The sequence below is a fragment of the Microtus ochrogaster genome, linkage group LG1 (genome assembly GCF_000317375.1).
Source record: "Microtus ochrogaster isolate Prairie Vole_2 linkage group LG1, MicOch1.0, whole genome shotgun sequence".
NCBI classification, from domain to species: domain Eukaryota; kingdom Metazoa; phylum Chordata; class Mammalia; order Rodentia; family Cricetidae; genus Microtus; species Microtus ochrogaster.
In genome coordinates this window covers 38,594,680-38,612,517 of record NC_022027.1, presented here as the reverse complement: position 1 = coordinate 38,612,517, position 17,838 = coordinate 38,594,680, and the positions used below count along the sequence as shown (strand labels likewise).

Sequence of the window (17,838 nt, the reverse complement as noted above, 5' to 3'; positions counted from 1 at the left end):
GTTCATAGGATGTCAATATATTAGCTCTCATAGATAATTCTTGGATTTGGGGGTTTGGTTTTCTTAAGCATGCACTAGGCTTTGTGTTGTTCCAGAATTTCAACAGCATCTTTCAAAACTGCCACTGATTTTGCATTTTGTGTGTATGTGGTAGAGTGACTTGTTTAAAAATTCAGTGGTATTGCAATTTGCAAAGCTGGCTTCTTGCCTTTGCTAAAGCATTAGACAGTCACCTGTGACTCAGTTCCTTTAAGAGTCTACTGAGAACTAATTTCCTAGAACAATTCATGTGTTACAGGGAATGGGCTTGCCTTTTTAATATACTACAGTATCTACATAGCATTGCCTTTTGCATTTCAGCTGAATGTGATCTTCCTTGGGATTGCTTTATACAAAATGTTCCACCATACTGCCATACTGAAACCGGAATCAGGCTGTCTTGATAATATCAAGTAAGTGATTCTTAGTTTTATTTTTATAGACTGTACTGGAAAGTTCTTTCTAGTTTATATTGTAAAAAAAATAGCAAAGTTCAATGTATTGATTTTGTTGAGCAAGCTTGTTTTTTGACAGTTGAGGTAACTTGATTAGCCTACAATCAATGTAATGAGACCCTTTCTCCAAACTTACCTTTCCCTGTAAACTGGAATTTATAAATATGCCTTTTAGTTTGTCGGTGTTGTTTGTTTTTTCGAGACAGGGTTTCTCTGTAGCCTTGGAGCCTGTCCTGGAACTAGTCTGGCCTCAAATCACAGACATCCACCTGCCTCTGCCTTCCAAGTGCTGGGATTAAAGGTGTGCTCCACCACTGCCCAGCAATAAATATGCTTTTAAAGCTACATTCACTATGTCCTTTAAAGCTACATTCACTATTTCTTTTAAAGCTACATTCACTATGTCCTTTAAAGCTACATTCACTATGTCCTTTAAAGAAGTGCAACATTTCTAAATGCAAATAGAAACCACTTTGTAGTGCAGTAACTGTATGAAATCGCTCACGCTGTACTCGATCCCTGAGAGCAATAGTGCATGCAAAGACCAGCAGTGATGGCACCTTCAGTGATAGTTCCTGCAGAGATAGTACCTAGAGCAGTGGCACCTGCAATGATATTACATGCAGTAATTGTATCTGCCGTGATGGCACATGCAGTGATTATATCTGTAGTGATGGTTCCTGCAGTGATTATACCTACAGCAATGGTGCCTGCAATGATGGTATGTGCAATGAGTAGATCTGCAGTGGTGGTTCATGCAGTGATGGTTCCTGTAAGTGATGATGGCTCCTGCAGTGATGGTTTCTGTAAGTGGTGGTTCCTACAGTGATGGTAAATACAGTGATGGTTCCTGCAGTGATGATGGCTCCTGCAGTGATTATACCTGCAACAATGCTACCTGCAATGATAGTACATGCATTGATTATATCTGCAGTGATGGTTCCTGCAGTGATTATACCTGCAGTGATGGTACCTGCAATGATGGTACATGCAGTGATTATATCTTCAGTGGTTATATCTGCAGTAATGTTTTTGTAAGTGGTGGTTGCAGTGATGTGTCCTGCAGTGATGGTACCTGCAGCCATGGCTTCTGCAGTGAAGGTACCTGCAATTTCATTTGTTAATGAATGAGAACTGGTAGTACTTGCAGGTACCAAAAAGGGAATTTTACACTACTGGAAAACAACCCTGAAATACTAAGTATGAGTATTCCCTTAGCAGTTATTTGTAGCTGTCCTGTCATCCTTCTGAGGAGGAAGGTACACTTTTTCTACTATTCACAAGCATAGATTGAGAATGTTTTATCCAAAAAGCTCAAGATCAAAATATTATAATTTTTTTTCTTTTCAAAACAGTTTCTCTGTAGCTTTGGAGCCTGTCCTTGAACTAGCTCTTGTAGACCATGCTGGTTTTGAACTCACAGTGATCTGCTTCCCTCTGTCTCCCGAGTGCTGGGATTAAAGTTGTGTGTAACCAATGCCCAGGGTTTTTTGTTTGTTTGTATGTTTTTGCCTTGTTTTGTTTTTTAACATTATAGAATATTAAGTGTTTTAGATTTGAGAATATTTGTATAGAGTTCATGTAGAGCTCTATGGTTAAGAATTCTTAATCTGACAATAAAAACCTGAAGTCATCTAAATCTAAAGATCAAAAAATGAAGCTTTTTGATAATTACATTTGGGTGTCAGAGCATATCAGGTTTGGACTTTCCCTCTCAGTGATTCTGAGTCTTTATTTTGAAATATAAATATAAATTCTAACTTTCCTTCCTTTGAAACGTTCTCCTGGGAGCAAATTGGTTCAGAACATTTTCCACTCAATTATTTTTTTGCTTTCAAAATCTGCCCTTTATTACTAATTTTGTATTTTGATCCTCAGGCAAGTATAAGTATGCAGAAATATAAAATAATATTTCTTGTTAACTTATAATAAAAATACATATAAAAGTTAAATTATATTTTCTAAAGTCTCTGAATTCCTTGTTATAGGCAAAATTGTATTTTAATTTCTTTAATGATCTTGAAACTTGAAAAAAGATATTAACATTGAAGTCTTACACATACACGTGCACATATGCACATAGACATACCCATGCTAAATTGTGTTTTCATGTGTTTTCTTATGATCTATTTTGAGTTGGCTCAATAATGCTAATGAAATGAACACACCTTCAAGACATTTCCATGTGCTTCTGGATCCCGCTTGAGCTCTGTCTGACAACAGTGATGTCACCCCTTTCTAGCTTTCTATAATGGTGCCCATGATTAACCATGACAGGTGTTTCAGAACACCACAGTATACTAAGATGATAGTGACAAAGTGTATTGACATAAAGCAGTTAATTTTTGGTGAATGAATAACTATCCTATATTAATTTAAAGGAATAGCCAAGCAAGTAAGAACATTTTAAATTAAGTAGAAATTTTCCACACTAAAGTACTGCCTCATATATTTACTTTTACCTTTTTGTTATGGTCATGATTATGTTGCTGAACTATGAACAGTTAAGTTGTTTTTCTAAATATATTGTGCATCCATGCTGTTCCTGATGAAAGTGAGTTTTGATAAGTTAACGAGTCGATGAAACACATTTTTCTTATCACACCCTCCTTTACTCAAGTCATTATGAGTTATGTTTACATACCTTTTATTCTAGGTTGTAAACGTTATTTAGGAAATTTTTAAAGTACTGTTCAGCCGATAAAACACAACAACGGTAAAATGTTTGGTCTTTATTTCAACATCTACCTGGGTAAACTTAAAGAAACTTTGCAATCATTGTCCTATCTCTAAGTAATGTTTTAATAAACTTTTTGGGCATTCTCACATTTCTTTAAATTTGTTACTTGTTCTTCGTACTGACTGTCATGTATTGGAAAAAATATTTTTCTATATAGTTTTGATGGCAGGTACTGTTTAGAAGAACATTCAAACACACCAAAACTAATTATTATATTTAATGAAATTGATCACATTAAGTTTTATAACATATAGCAAAATGTAGTACTTAGTAAGAGTTCTTTGATTTCGATTCTGTCTGAACTACTTACAAGCTTAGAGCATTTGAAGAGTACTTAACTGCCCTGAGTCATGATTCCTTCCTTACAATTGTATAATGAATGAAGCATACCTCACCATCGATTGTGCATAGAAATTTAAAACCTTTGATGATGCTTTTTTTTTTAAAAAAAAAAAAAAACTCTGTAAGGGAGGATTAGTTGTTAAAATGATATGTCGTATGACTTTAAAATAGAACTGTGGCTATGGCTTTGCTGACAGAACAGCCAGCAATAGAAAAGAAATAGGGAAGTCATTGTCACAGTTAGGACCTGAGGAATTTCTGGCAATCACCTCTACAACAATGGTGGACCAGTTCACTGCTTTTCGGTTCAGAAGGAACATTCTGCTATGCTAAAGAATCCAGGAGGGCTAAGCTTTGCCCACTGTGACAGAATGGAGGAAGTAACGTTGGTGCAATGTTCTATGCTGATGGAGACAAAGTAGACAACTAAATTGAGGGATTTCTGCTCACACTCCTCTACACAGAGTTATGATCTTTTGCAGAGCAAGAGAGTTTGTGGGAGAAAGATAAATTCCTTACAAGAAAAAAATTTTGAGCACTTTGTAAAATCTGGAGGAAATTTAAATTTCAATGTATTAGGTAAGAAGCAGTTGTAAAGAATTGACAGGATTAAAAATAGAAGTGTGGAGAGCATTCTCTTTCCAACAATAAACATACAGTATTTTGTGTGACTGCTGCAAATCTAAAGTAGTCTTGGAAATTGGAAGATTTGTTTTCTGACAAAATCAACAGTCCACCCCCCCAAACGCCTCAAGCATGCATGCACTTCATCATTTCAAAACTTCAAAATACATCAGAGTTTTTAATGTTAAAACATTGTTTATTGATCATTTTCAATTGTCCCTGATGTCATTTTACTTGTTTCGTCACTACCATAACAATCACACCATACAGATAATTTTGATCTATTCCTCTGTAAATGAGTAAAGTCTTAGAAGCAGTTTCCAATAGTCAAGAGTTTTAACCATAATTGCTTTGCTTCTAAACCCTCTCTAATGTACCAGTTCTTTCTTATAAATGTTTATTTCTTATATGTTTATGCATAGACTTAGATCTTTTATCTTGTTTAGTCTAGTAAATCCAAATCTTTCAGTTAGAATATTTATTCCACTTACATTTAATATGATTATTGTTATGGTGAGCCCACTATATGAGTTTCTGCTTATTGGAGTTTGTATGCTTTTCCTGTTCCTCCTTTAGTCCTTCCATTGAGAAATATCATTATTTTGCATCCTATTTTATTTTTCATATTGGCTTTTTTTTGCTAATCACTACACTTTATTATCGCCTTTTCTAGAAATTGCAACAGAAACCACTAAGTTATTATAGTTTGGTTTGTAACATAAACAATATTTCACATATGTTCATTTTCACACATGTATGCACAGCCTCTTGTATTTGTTGAATGCGTGTTGTCTCCTCATTCTTTTTCCCTGCCACCATTCAGTCACTGTCACCATTTGAGGACTCTCAGTGATGGTTCTATTAACTTGTTTCTTCTTTTATCTCATTGTTTGTGACTTCTTCTGATGCCAGCTAGAGAGAAAAATCTTGAAATTGTTAGTTCAGTCATGTAATGTAACTGTTGGGATAAAAATCCTTCAAAGGATCCCATTATTTATAACTTGAGTCTAAACTCCCAGTCCATACCAGCTAAGCCTTGGTGGTCTTGCCCACCTACTCAACTTCCCTTCTTTGTCATGAGCCCACCAGTCTACTTTGGGCATGTGTTCTTTTTCATCGTGGCTTATCACTGCTCACCTTCTTTTCCTTCTTTTCCTTATACCTTGCCTGGCTGACTCTTATTATTGCATGTAATTTGAATATTATTTTCTCATTTTAAAAAAATATGTCATATTAGTCTTCAATTTCAAGGAAACCCCAGAGTCCTCATAATTAGCCCCTTTAGTGTTAGCAAAGAACACTTATTTATCTGGTGCATTGTTGTATTACTGGTATACTATGAAAACAGTAATAACATGAAATAATGTAGTTAGCCTGATAATAGAGAAAATTAAGGATGCTAATTCTCAGGCTTCCTTGGAAAGTAATTAAATTAAACAGTACACATCTACTTACTGATTGCTTTTCATTTGTCCCTTCATCAAAATAGGTAATTACAAGAAAGATGTAATTCCAATCATTTGTATTTTCTGTTGTTTTTTTTTTGTCAATTACTGTAGTTGGAGCAGACTATAATCATAGCAAAAGCTCAATACAATTGAAAGTAATTTAATATATATATAGGCTATTGTTGAATTTTTGCCAGCCAAAATTAACTTACAGTATGACTGACGAATCTAAAATTTTAATTGGTGAGGAGTGTGGAACACTCAGTGTTTACCTTCAAAATAAAAACTGACAACTTCACCAATCACCCATTTTTCTATTACAAAAGCACAAAAGATTTAAAATAATTCCTTTCCAAGTAAAATCACAAGTTATTTTGAAGAATAAAAATAAAAATGAAAGTTTTCTGTCTATTTGTACAGTCTTTCTGTGTATTTCCTATAGCTATTTCTTTGCTTTTATCTATGTACAGGTTTCTGCACATAGGCTTCTGACTTTGCCCATTCATGATTTCCATATGTCATCCAACTGAGTGTCAATGGGGTCCACTTAGCTTTCCTTTTTTCATTCCTAGTTATTAATGTGTGGATTAATTAACTGTGGTAACTACTCAACTGTCAATCCCATTTGGATCCATGTGTTCAGTCTTCGGATGGTTGGTTAAATGTCCTTATCAAGTTATACCAAGGGTTTGCAGTTTTTCTCTGATCAGGAAATAGGTACAATCTATTGTATGCTTCACATAATTAATGATAATTATATATGCAAAAACTCACATCATATATTTGGTACACATTACAGAATATTATCTTTTTAAAAATTGGAGATGAGATCTCACCTGAGTTAGATGCAAAGTGCTGGACTCAAAGGATCCTTTTGACTTGGTTTCCTGAGATGCTCCAACTGTGGACCTGCACTGACATACTTGTCATGCTTTGATTATTTAATTTAATCGACTCTGTGCAGAAACATTCTGCTGCCTCTGGGTCTTTGCATTTTCAACAGAGAAACTGTGCACAGTTTCTATCAAAATCCCATTAGAATTTGTACGGCTTTATTCACCATATGCTATAATTAAAATTATGCATCATATGATGCACTTTTTTCAAAAGACAAACTTAGCCTTTTATGGTAAAAAAAAATAGGGAGTTCCAGGGGCAAATGCTCATTTGATTAATAAATAGCAAGTTCTGTAGTTCTAGAGGGAAAAAGAATGTATCCCCAGCAAGCTTAAACACCTGCTATGTATAAAGGAGCCCAAGAAAACTTCTGGAAGCTTGAGGCTTACAATACCTGAAATAACTATACTTTTTAAAAAGGTAAACTTTTGCATACTTTATTTCTAAATGTTGATAGAAACAATTAAGCTAGAATTATGTTCAGCCTGATCAGTAGTCTATTAATACTGCATGGTGTCAAGAGAGATTGGATTCTATAAAAGGGAAGGGTAATTGCCATAAACTTGAAAAATAAAACAATATCACTGGAAGATTTTAATGCTTATATTTTTCTTCATGTTAATATATCAAGATATATATAGCCTGTATATAAACATATAGCCTACTTTTCAAAATTATCTCATTTTTTATACTCTAGTCAGAGCAATAATATGAAAAAAGTCTGAACTTTATGAGAATATAAATCTGGTATGGAGTCACAGTTAATAAAAGTGTTCATAAACTTCAAAGTTTTCTTGGTGAGTAGTGAGGAAAATATTTTGAGGCATTCTTCATTTTTTTTTCTTCTTTTATTTTGAGTAAGGGTACCACTATGTATCCCTGATTTACTTCAAACTGACCTCAAACTCAACAAAGATATTCTTGCTTCTGTCTCCATTACTGGGATTGAAGGCAGGTGTTACTATACTTGGCAACATTAATATTTATGTTCTTTACTCATTACTGGTAAAAATAAATAGGAAAAAAGGAAGGAAGAAATGGCAAATAAATGGATAGGTAGATAGATAGATAGATAGATAGATAGATAGATAGATAGATAGATAGATAGATAGATAAAGATAGATAGTGATTTGGGGTATTAAGAGGGAAGCTCAAAATAATACTCATAAGTTTAGACATAGCTTACATCACCATATAATTTTTTTCATAGCTTCTGTCACCATCAAAATTCTTATTTTTTTTAAATTAAAAGACTGAATTTTAAATACTTAGGAATATTATTTCAAAAAGGGTTTATATATTGCAGAAGATACATTGTCTTTGTTACTTTTGCTATAATATAAAACACCATTGCCAAAGTATCCTATTTTTAAAAAAAAAACATTAAATTTAGAGTATACAGCTGCAGAGAGTTAGAATTTATAATGGGAGAGTCAATGAATACCTGAGAACTTCCACCTTGATCCACAGACAGGAGGCAGAGAGAAAAGGAGAGCACAGGAATGCCTTTGAATCATCCAAGTCCATTCCCAGTGGCATACCTCTTCCAAAAGAACATCACCTCCTATTCCTTCTTAAACAGTTCCATCAACTAAGCATCATATATTCAAACATATGAGCCTAAAAGAGATATTCTTATCCAAACTATGCATTTCTTACAATTTTAAACAAATATTTCTCTAATTCATATAATTGATGCATTCATTCTTGGAATTAGAATTAATAGTAGTTTTCTATTGTTCATTATATGAAAAGAAAACATCCTTTATGAGAATTCTGTGCTTGCATGTGGTTTGTCATTGTTTCTGGTTGTTCTCGATTTTCTTGGTGCATATAACATGCTTTGCTATTGTCATAAACAGCTGACATGAAGAATAACACAGTCGAAACAGCACCCGCTCTGTAGATTGTCTGACTACCAGATTCAGTTCATGCTATTTATGACATCCCTTAAGCATTCCTTAGTCCTTCATTGATTACCTTGATTCCACCATTTAAAAGCTGAAACCAGTCAGGTTTTCACAGATTCACACAACTTTGTATTCAGGCAGTGATATTGAGTCTCTTCATATCCTGCATTTTTGGGAGACTATAATTCCAAGTGCTCTGAAGTATTAAAAGGATGGTCTCTTTTTGGAGGCATTTTGTTTAAAATGCATTAAAATTCCCGCATCTTCCCAAGAACCACGTTTTATGAATAAATGCATTCAGCCCACTCCATATGCTGGAAGCTGACATTTGAGAAAACCAGGTTGAAGGACGATAGTTGTAGGCACAGTATTATGCACTATACCTTGAGATTAAATTATTTTTTCATTCTTCTCTCCAAATAATTAGGTTTATATCAGATATGGGAGCAGCAATGGCTATCTAAGGATGTATTAGAAATCCTGAAAACCTTCCTAAGGAGAAAATGTCTTCTTAATAATGAAAATGTAAAAATTAGCATCTCCTTTGTTCTTTGCATAGGCCTTGGGTCAGATTCCTTTTATATTTCAAAGGAAGTATTATGCCATCAGCTTCATAGTCTGAATCTAAATTAGCTACTCATAGAATTGTGATTTTCACCCAAAAGAGTAGTGTATATCTTTAAAAAAGTGAAAATTGTCTGTAAATAATTGCATTTAAACAGCATTTGTGCTCCAGATTAATAATGCTCTTTATATGCCTTAACATATGATATTAGATTGCATCCCTAATTGCCCATTAATTTATTAAACACACATTTTGTGTGTACTCCGGGTTGAATCCGGGCCCTTGTCCATGCAGAATATAGACAGAGCTCAATTCTAACCCCTCGGGAGCTAAAGTTTTAAAGTGGAGTTTACAGATTGAAAATAATTTAGTAGAAATTTTAGGAGACAGGGATGGGACTCTAAGGTGTTTAACTTGTTTACTAAATAAGTGGGTTGCTACTGCTCATGTTTGTAAAATTGGAGATAGCACACTTTGTTGTGGGACAAATATTTTTCCCCAAGTAACTTAAAGGATGTTCTAGTAGTGAATATTGTTTAGACAATTGGCATGGTGAGAGCTAGAATTTCTCTTTTGAGTCTCTAATGCATAGATTCATGCATGTTTGACTTGTTTTCATATTGTGGATCCACTGACTAGGATATTAGCAGCCACAAGTAGCTTTCCAAACTTTCATATTAGCTTCTTCATATGTGAAGTGAATACTTCTCCCAAGCAAAATTAACTGGCAAGAATGAAGGCTTTGGTTTTTTTTTCTCATTCTTTTATTTATTCAGAATGGATTACAATAGCAATGTTGTTTTGTTTTCAAATTATATTTTTTATCAGCACTTCAAAAGTGCTGAAAGTCCGTGTCAATAATGACCTAAAATGAAACTCTATTCATGAAACTGCTTCGTTGTAATTAAAATGTGCAGAAAGTTCAATAGGGTGGCAGACATCTCGAGCTTCTCAGTCCACACTTGGAAATTTAGTAATCTTATTTTGCCTTGGCTAAATTTCAGCGACTGTTGAGATATTCCACTACATAGTTATGTATTTTTTATAAATCTGTCATCAGAGTCTCTGGTTCTTTTTTTTTGGTTTTTCTCACGCTATTAAAGTAGGCATTTTAGCACACTCTTTGTGTCTGCTCATGGAAACTGAGGATTTAAGCCAGTCATTTTGAAATGCTTGTCCAACATCTTCTCTATGAAAGAACAAAGATGAATCTAAGTTTAAAACTAAGCCATTTAATTATAATACCAAGATGAATCTAAGTTTAAAACTAAGTCATTTAATTATGATACTAGAAATATAAAGTAGGAACATAAATAGAAACCACTTATTGGCAAATTTATTTTTATTACTAGGCATTAACTTATTGTGTATACTGAAATATAATTTGAAAACCAGTATGTTTTCTTTGTAAACATGGTTGATATTTCTTTTATACAATTCTTAGTTGTTTTATATTTTTTCTTTGTTTTGTATTGGTTTTATTATCATTGAATTCACTGCTTATTGTCTGATTAGCAATAGAAAAGTCTATAAAATATTGCTCATTCTATCATTATTTGCTAAAAAATCAGAACCCTATATAGCTAAATTATTAAGATCATTTTTTACTACTGGATTCTTCCTTTTTAATGAGACGTTATATTTATTGGCAGCTTTCTATTCTTTTTTTCTTTCATTACTAAGAGATAATTTGGCCTAATAAGTAACTTCTTCTAATTTTACTTTATCGTGTATGTGTACATATATCTGTGACATTACATAAAGTATCAACTTTTTCCTGTATTGTATATATTTTTAAATTTTTTGGAGAAATTTTTAAAGCCAAGAATAAAAACCATTTTCTCTATTTCTTTTTATTTTCCCTACTGTATAATATTTGTTTTAGGGTTTTATAATTTACAGTTTATGTTTATTCTTTTTGGAAGCCACTCTGTAATTCCAGTTTCCCAGATATTTTAATGAATATTTCCTTTTCCTGCCAAATTCCACTGCTACCCTCCTTCATGGCACCTCTGCCTTTTGTCCCCTTTTGATCCCATGTACATAATGGATGCCCTTTACCCTTACTGCCTTATCACTATAACTTGCTCTCTTTCTGTAAGATAGATTTCATACAGATTCCAGATGTTTAATAATTGTTTGAGTGTATGCTTCTTTAATTACAATTGCATAACATGCATAGTTATTTAGTCAGGAGAGCCAGTCTATGTAAAATTTTAACTAAGGTCAACCATGCTTCTATATACCTCTTTCAAGACAAGGTTTCTCTATACCTTTGGTGCCTGTCCTGGAGCTAGCTCTTGTAGACCAGGCTGGCCTCGAACTAACAGAGATCTACTTGCCTCTCCCTCCTGAGTGCTATTATTAAAGGCATGCACCACCACTGCCTAGCTATTTTAATTTTTAAAGTATTTGTAAGCCTTCTATCTCATAGATAGAATATACTGATGTAATGGGACTAAATATAATAGTAAATATTTCCACTTTGTCTTGTAACTTATACAATAAATTCATTATTTTCTGTCTGGGTACATTATAGCCAACAAAAATTGATAGACATTCTTCTGCAAATTTTTGTGACATAACGCAAACATCTCTTGCAATTATACTTATTGACCTAAAATGTTCATAAACCGTCCAGGTTCAGCATTATCCAATAGAACTTTCCTATGGTCCTATGGTGGTGGTATTTTCTAGAACTGTATCATCTAGAGTCTTATGTACTACCGATGTGAGGTTTTGGATCATTTGCATTATGACTTGTGTGCCTTGGAAATGGAATTTGAAGTGTTATTCTGTTTTGATGAATCTACACCGCCAGTTTTGATTAGCACTCACCACATGGAGTACATAATTCCATTCACTCTGCTCCATCTACTGATTTATTTCAGCCACATCTCTTTCCCTGCGTCATATTACTTCCTGCACATCTTATCAGGCATTTAACTGTTCAATATTTATGTACTGAGTGTTTTCTCCATTTTATAAGAAATTTTATATTAATTTTATATTTTCACTTTGAGGTTAGAGTTAGACAGCCGAGTAATTTAAAAGTATTTTGTTACTCAGATAAAAACTCATTTTTTACAAGAATGCTATAGATTATATTCACATTCTAATTGTGACCACTTTATAGACACAACCTGACACAGTCACAAGTTAATTAGATTCTGCCTAACAAATACCTAGTAAATGATGGAGCTGGGATGTATGTAAACCTGAGGCAAGCAGGCTTCACAGACGGGGCTCGCATTCTATCTCATTGCAATATTTACTCTCTCATCTTTCTGGAGAGTGAGTTTTTATCAGTGCTTCTCTTTATTCAAAATTCATCACAGATGGGCCTTCTCAAGAACATTATTTGTGTATTCATAGTGCAGGAAAATATATTGCTTCTGGCAAGAAGGAAGGAAAAAAGGAGCTGTAATGATCAGATTTAACTCAGGTTAATCATCATCTCTGTGTTAAAATTACTTAGAGGCATATTGTCCATAATTAAGTCATCTTATCCCCTAATATTACAGAATAAGGGAATACCTTTTAGTGCCATGACATCTATCATTTTAAGCATGCCCCCAAGCCTTTTTTTCAGATTGCTCATAAAATTTCTCATTCTCTAGAGAAATGTGATCTCTAAGAAATAAATGTCTCTGTCAAGTCACAAGTAATATGAGCACATGATGAAAAAATGGAATTGTGAGTCTCATATGGGATATTGCAGTATTGTAAAATTGATTTTATTCCTTGGTATTTAAGTTCTCATGGTCATTTCAGGATTTACCTTGTGGATATAAAGGGAAGGTTATGGTACCTTTCAGGGAGGTGGCAAATACAGGCCTTTGGTGAGGAAAGAGGAGGATATTTTTTTTCATATGAAACCCTTTATCATAAAAATGCTAATGTTGGTGTTCTTGTCTTTATGTCTATGCATTCTTTAGCTATGAGGATAACAGACCCTTCATCAAGTAAGAATGACCTGAATGGCTGATAAATTGCATTTATCAGTGTGGTCTCATGACCCAGCTGTCAGATCAGTACCAAGAATCGCTAGAGCTTCTGTCATTCACATTGAGGCAGAAGAGCAAACTGTGCAGGAAACGCTGACATGCAACTTTTCCATAGAGTGCTACGGGTGTCTTGCCATACAAGAAAAAGAATTCCCCTTCGCCTCAGTTAATGGGATATCACTTGAATTCGGTGCCTCAGTAACAGCACTTTCCTGTGGTACAGACTTGTCCGTCATGGAGAGCTCCTCAAATTGTGATGTGCCCTTCCACGGTCGTGGGGTCAAATTTCTGTTGCGTGCTCAGGTGTCATTCATCTTAAATTATTTTGTGACTTAGTAGCGTATCTTTAAAATGATTTTATGGATGAGGATCTACCTGCTTGTAATTAGCACTAACAATTTCCTGTATTCACTGTATCTATAAAAGGGGGAAAGACTTTTTGAAATTTAAATTTTACCTATGCCATCTCTTCCTTTTGAAATTTGGCACCTGTATCATGATGAATCATCTAATTTCTGATGAATACATTGAAATTTCTGAAACAAATTTACAAGTCTGTACCAGTCTAACAAATGGAGAGATAATGAAAACAATTGGTCATTTGCCTATAATTTTAAAACTTGCCTGTCCTGCAAGAATCAACTACAATTAGCCTCCTGTGGGCTACCTTGCTGTAGACGTTCAGTTTGTTCTTCTGGTGAAGAGTCCTTTGTCTCCATTCCCTGATGCCATCACATTTTCTTCTTCATGCTTTTGCTTATTTCCTTCTTTGGAAATGAGAACTCACTGCAGTTCTAGACCATTTAACCCTTGGCTCTATTGTGTGTTTTCTACTGGATAATGGCTGATGTCAATATTTTGTGCCATCATTTGGTTGCTAAATCTAAGAATTTTTTCTCTTTATTTAATGATGATTCTTTCCATTTTTCCTTTTTCTGCTATCTGTTAGAACCCAAGAGCTATTGTTTGAATGTTTCCATATTTTGGACTTCAGTTGTGAAATAAATATTAACATTGAAGGCGTTTTCTAATTCATATAAGCAAATGTGCCAAATGCAAGAACATACCTCCTTCATTCAAAGTCTTGGTGTTTTATAACAAACCTGATATGGTTAGTGGACATTTAAATATGAAACATAATACCTGATTATGTGGAAGAAAAATAACATTATTCATTTTAATAAGCCTCTGGGACAATATCTTCAAATCTTTTCAAAAAATAAAATAATTGAATTCATATTATAGTGAATTACGTAGTTTTCTCTCCCTCTTCTCTTTGCAAAGAATCAATTACCCCAAATATTTCCTCCTTGGATATCAAAAATGAAAGATAACAGGATGCTGAAAAAAATTGTTAACTTGCTGTGTCCAAAGAAGTGATGCTGGGATAGTAAGGGATGGGCCTGTGAGTATGTAGGAATCTTAGATGCTTTGGGTCCTGTTTTCCCTCTACTTCCAAATGGCAAAGGATTCCATTTCCAGTTACTAGAGCCCCATCTATTACAACAGTTCATTTTATTCCCAGTAAGTGTGTAGGATGACCATAAATACATGAACTCCTGTCATCCACTTATTACCATGAACCATGGCAGCTTGGAGGAAACTCAGCAAATGGAGTAAAAGGGACAGCTTTCCTTTAGTGCTATGTTACTCCTTTCATACCACTCCATCCCCATTCTCAACTTCATCCTCTTCCCTGAGTTTGTAGGCGCTTCTAAGAGTTGAAGACACCCTAGGCCTGCCAAGAGGTTAAAGGCCTGATTTTGAAAGGCTTAGTTCAGCATAATCAACAAGATAGTACATGAAAGCTAGAAAGTGCTTACCACTAGAGTGGAACTTTCTCTTCTAACCCTACTGTTTCCTGCACACCTCTACTTCTTTATAGAATTAGAAAAACAAGCCTCTTTTGCTCTAAACATGTGCCTCAAATACTGGTTTCTTCTATTCAGAGTTAGTTTTTTCCAACAAATATAATAATTTTTAGTCAGAAAAAAAGGAAATTTGGAAATATGCTGTCCAAAAGTATTAGAAGAAACACTGAGTGCCTAGTGATTCAAATATACCAAGGAGTCTGATGAAAACTAATGTAACTTTGAAGACTTTTCCTCCTTTCCCATTCACCAGAATTACATATCCATACCATTTGCATACGTATTGAAAACACATGAATAATTTATGGCACAAATCTGCTTTTGCTTAAATGAATTTCTGTGTTCATAACATTTTCATCCATGTACATCACCTCAAGCTTGATAACTTCTAGTATCATTAAAATCTTAAAGCACTTATATATACCACTTGTCTCGCATTTTCTGTCGTTAAAACTTACCATAACTTTTTTTTCAGTGTCAGTATCATTGATTGCACGTGGTTATATTAACTCGGCACCAATTATTTGTTAACCCTGCATTTTCTCTTCTTTCCACAGGTCATGGGTTATAGGTGCAATAGCTCTCCTCTGCCTGTTAGGATTGACCTGGGCCTTTGGACTCATGTATATTAATGAAAGCACAGTCATCATGGCGTATCTCTTCACCATTTTCAATTCTCTACAGGGAATGTTTATATTCATTTTCCACTGTGTCCTACAGAAGAAGGTAAGCTACAGTTTTCCAAGCTCAAGTGACATATACTTCGTGATTGTAAAGGATGCACATCCTATTCACATATAGCATTCCTTGTTGTTTTCTTTAAATGAAACATATTACTCTACATTCTCAAAAACCAAATGAAACATATCACTTCGTGGTTTTTTGTTTTTTTTTTTTTTTTTTTTTTTTTTTTTTTTTTTTTTTTTTTTTTTTTGTTTTTTCGAGACAGGGTTTCTCTGTGGCTTTGGAGCCGGTCCTGGAACTAGCTCTGTAGACCAGGCTGGTCTCAAATTCACAGAGATCCGCCTGCTTCTGCCTCCCAAATGCTGGGATTAAAGGCGTGCGCCACCACCGCACTTCATTTATTTTTATATTAGTAATGACAACATATATACATTGTAAAAATATAATAGTTAGAAAGGGTGTTTAAGTTAACCAAACCACATTTTATTATTTGTATAATTTTCAAGAAAGTATTCTCTTACAGACTTGTTTGTATATCCATGGTGAGAAAAATGGAAGTTGTATTTTAGAGAGTAATCCTTCCAAGTAAATTGCAAAATAGGTGACTTTTATGATTTTATATATGGATAAGGAAATAATTCATTCAAAAAGACAAATTTAGCTATTAAATACATTGTTTCATATATTTGAACCATAAGATTGGATTTCTAGTCTAATACTATTAACTCTATTAAAATTTGTGTCTCTATAGTTTTTATTATATGGAACCTTAGTCAGATTGCTTGGGTTTCATTCTTAGGATCTCCATTTAAAAAGTTCTCTGATTTTTAACCAATTAATTAACCTCCTCATATCCCTGTTTTCCCATATGTGACATGGAGGTGATGAAAATAATTATGAAGTATTTAAAAAGATGGCTCTAAAAATGAAGTGACAAATATTTTAATCTCAGAAAGTCATACTAAGACTTTAATTCTGTTTTGGAAAACAAGAAATACGAGGACTAATTTTCTCTATTTCAGATTTCTTTATTCAAAACTAAAAATCAAAGTACTGTCCAAAACAGACATTTAGTACTCATGTCCACTTATTAAGATGAACAAATGGATGAGAATAAAACAGAATTATATTGTGTTTAATTTTAGCTGGCAGTAAATGTCTACTATGTTTTCCTATGGTCGCAAATATAGGATAGATTAATAATGATCAGCCAGATCCCTAAATCTAGATTACATATATTAGAATGGATGAATTTTATGCTGATGGAGTCATATTCACCACAAAGACAGGCTAAAATTGGATGACTGAAGTCTATCAAATGATGATATCCCCAAAATGTCAGTAGTTTAACTCACCATGTGCTTATTTTCACTCAATAACACACTAAACCCATGAGGACACAAGTTGGATAAAGACTTGGCATAGAATTTTGTAATCATCATGGTTGATGACATCCAGCACATAATCTGGGAATGACAGAGAACTTTGTGAAAACCATCTGAATGTGGCTTATATCACTTCTATGCCATTTCCATAAGACACGACTCCATAGACAGTACCAATTGAAGTTCTAGGAGTAGTGAGAACAACAGTTTAACCTTTAGCTTGTGTACCTAGAAGTAGAACAACTGAGTATGGCCACCAGATAGTAATTAGCTGTTCTTGATGGGTATAAAGAAGAAGAGACAGGCAAACAGTAAAGAAAAAGACCAGGTAATTATAAAGGATTTCTTTATCTCACCATTTTGGAGTTGGAGATGCCACTTTTGAGGTTTTAGACTTGTGTGGTCTTCATTCTACAGCAAGCAGAGTTGCTTTCCTCCTCCCGGAGAGCCACTAGTGCCACCCTAGGATCTCATCTAATCTTAATTACCTCTCAGAGACTGTACCTCTGGTACATTAACACATTGATGAAGGCATTAAGTTTCTAACAGATAAATTTTTCAGGGACAGATTTACAGTACAGTATCAACTATAGGGTACTTAATAGATATAGTTGCTAGGCCATGATTGGGAACATATCTTTAGGTTTATGCCACGGACCGTCTCTCTGGGAGACTGCAATCCACGGGAGAACAGGGGTGAAGGATAGGAAAGTCAGGATACGACGCAAGGGAATGACAGACAGACACACTGTGTAGTGAGAATCTGCTGCAATTTTTACTGGCTAGAGTAAGATTGGTCACTGTTGCCCTTTTTATGAATTCATTTATTCATTATACCCTCAGTGCTCTAGGATTATTTATTCTGACTTAA

The 17,838-nt window shown here is 34.2% G+C and overlaps 1 protein-coding gene across 20 annotated transcripts in view; it reads left to right on the top strand.

Annotated features, from left to right (window-relative positions):
- The window catches only part of Adgrl3 (adhesion G protein-coupled receptor L3), a 745,864-nt gene that overhangs the window by 665,478 nt on the left and 62,548 nt on the right, over positions 1–17,838 (top strand). For 14 of the 20 annotated variants that reach the window (XM_026785275.1, XM_026785272.1, XM_026785262.1 and 11 more), the window contains 3 exons: positions 361–452; positions 12,959–12,985; positions 15,456–15,624. In XM_026785275.1, the coding sequence (XP_026641076.1) occupies positions 361–452; positions 12,959–12,985; positions 15,456–15,624 (288 nt within the window). The remainder of the gene's footprint in view (positions 1–360; positions 453–12,958; positions 12,986–15,455; positions 15,625–17,838) is intronic. The other 6 variants (XM_026785267.1, XM_026785269.1, XM_013350832.2 and 3 more) reach the window with 1 other exon arrangement.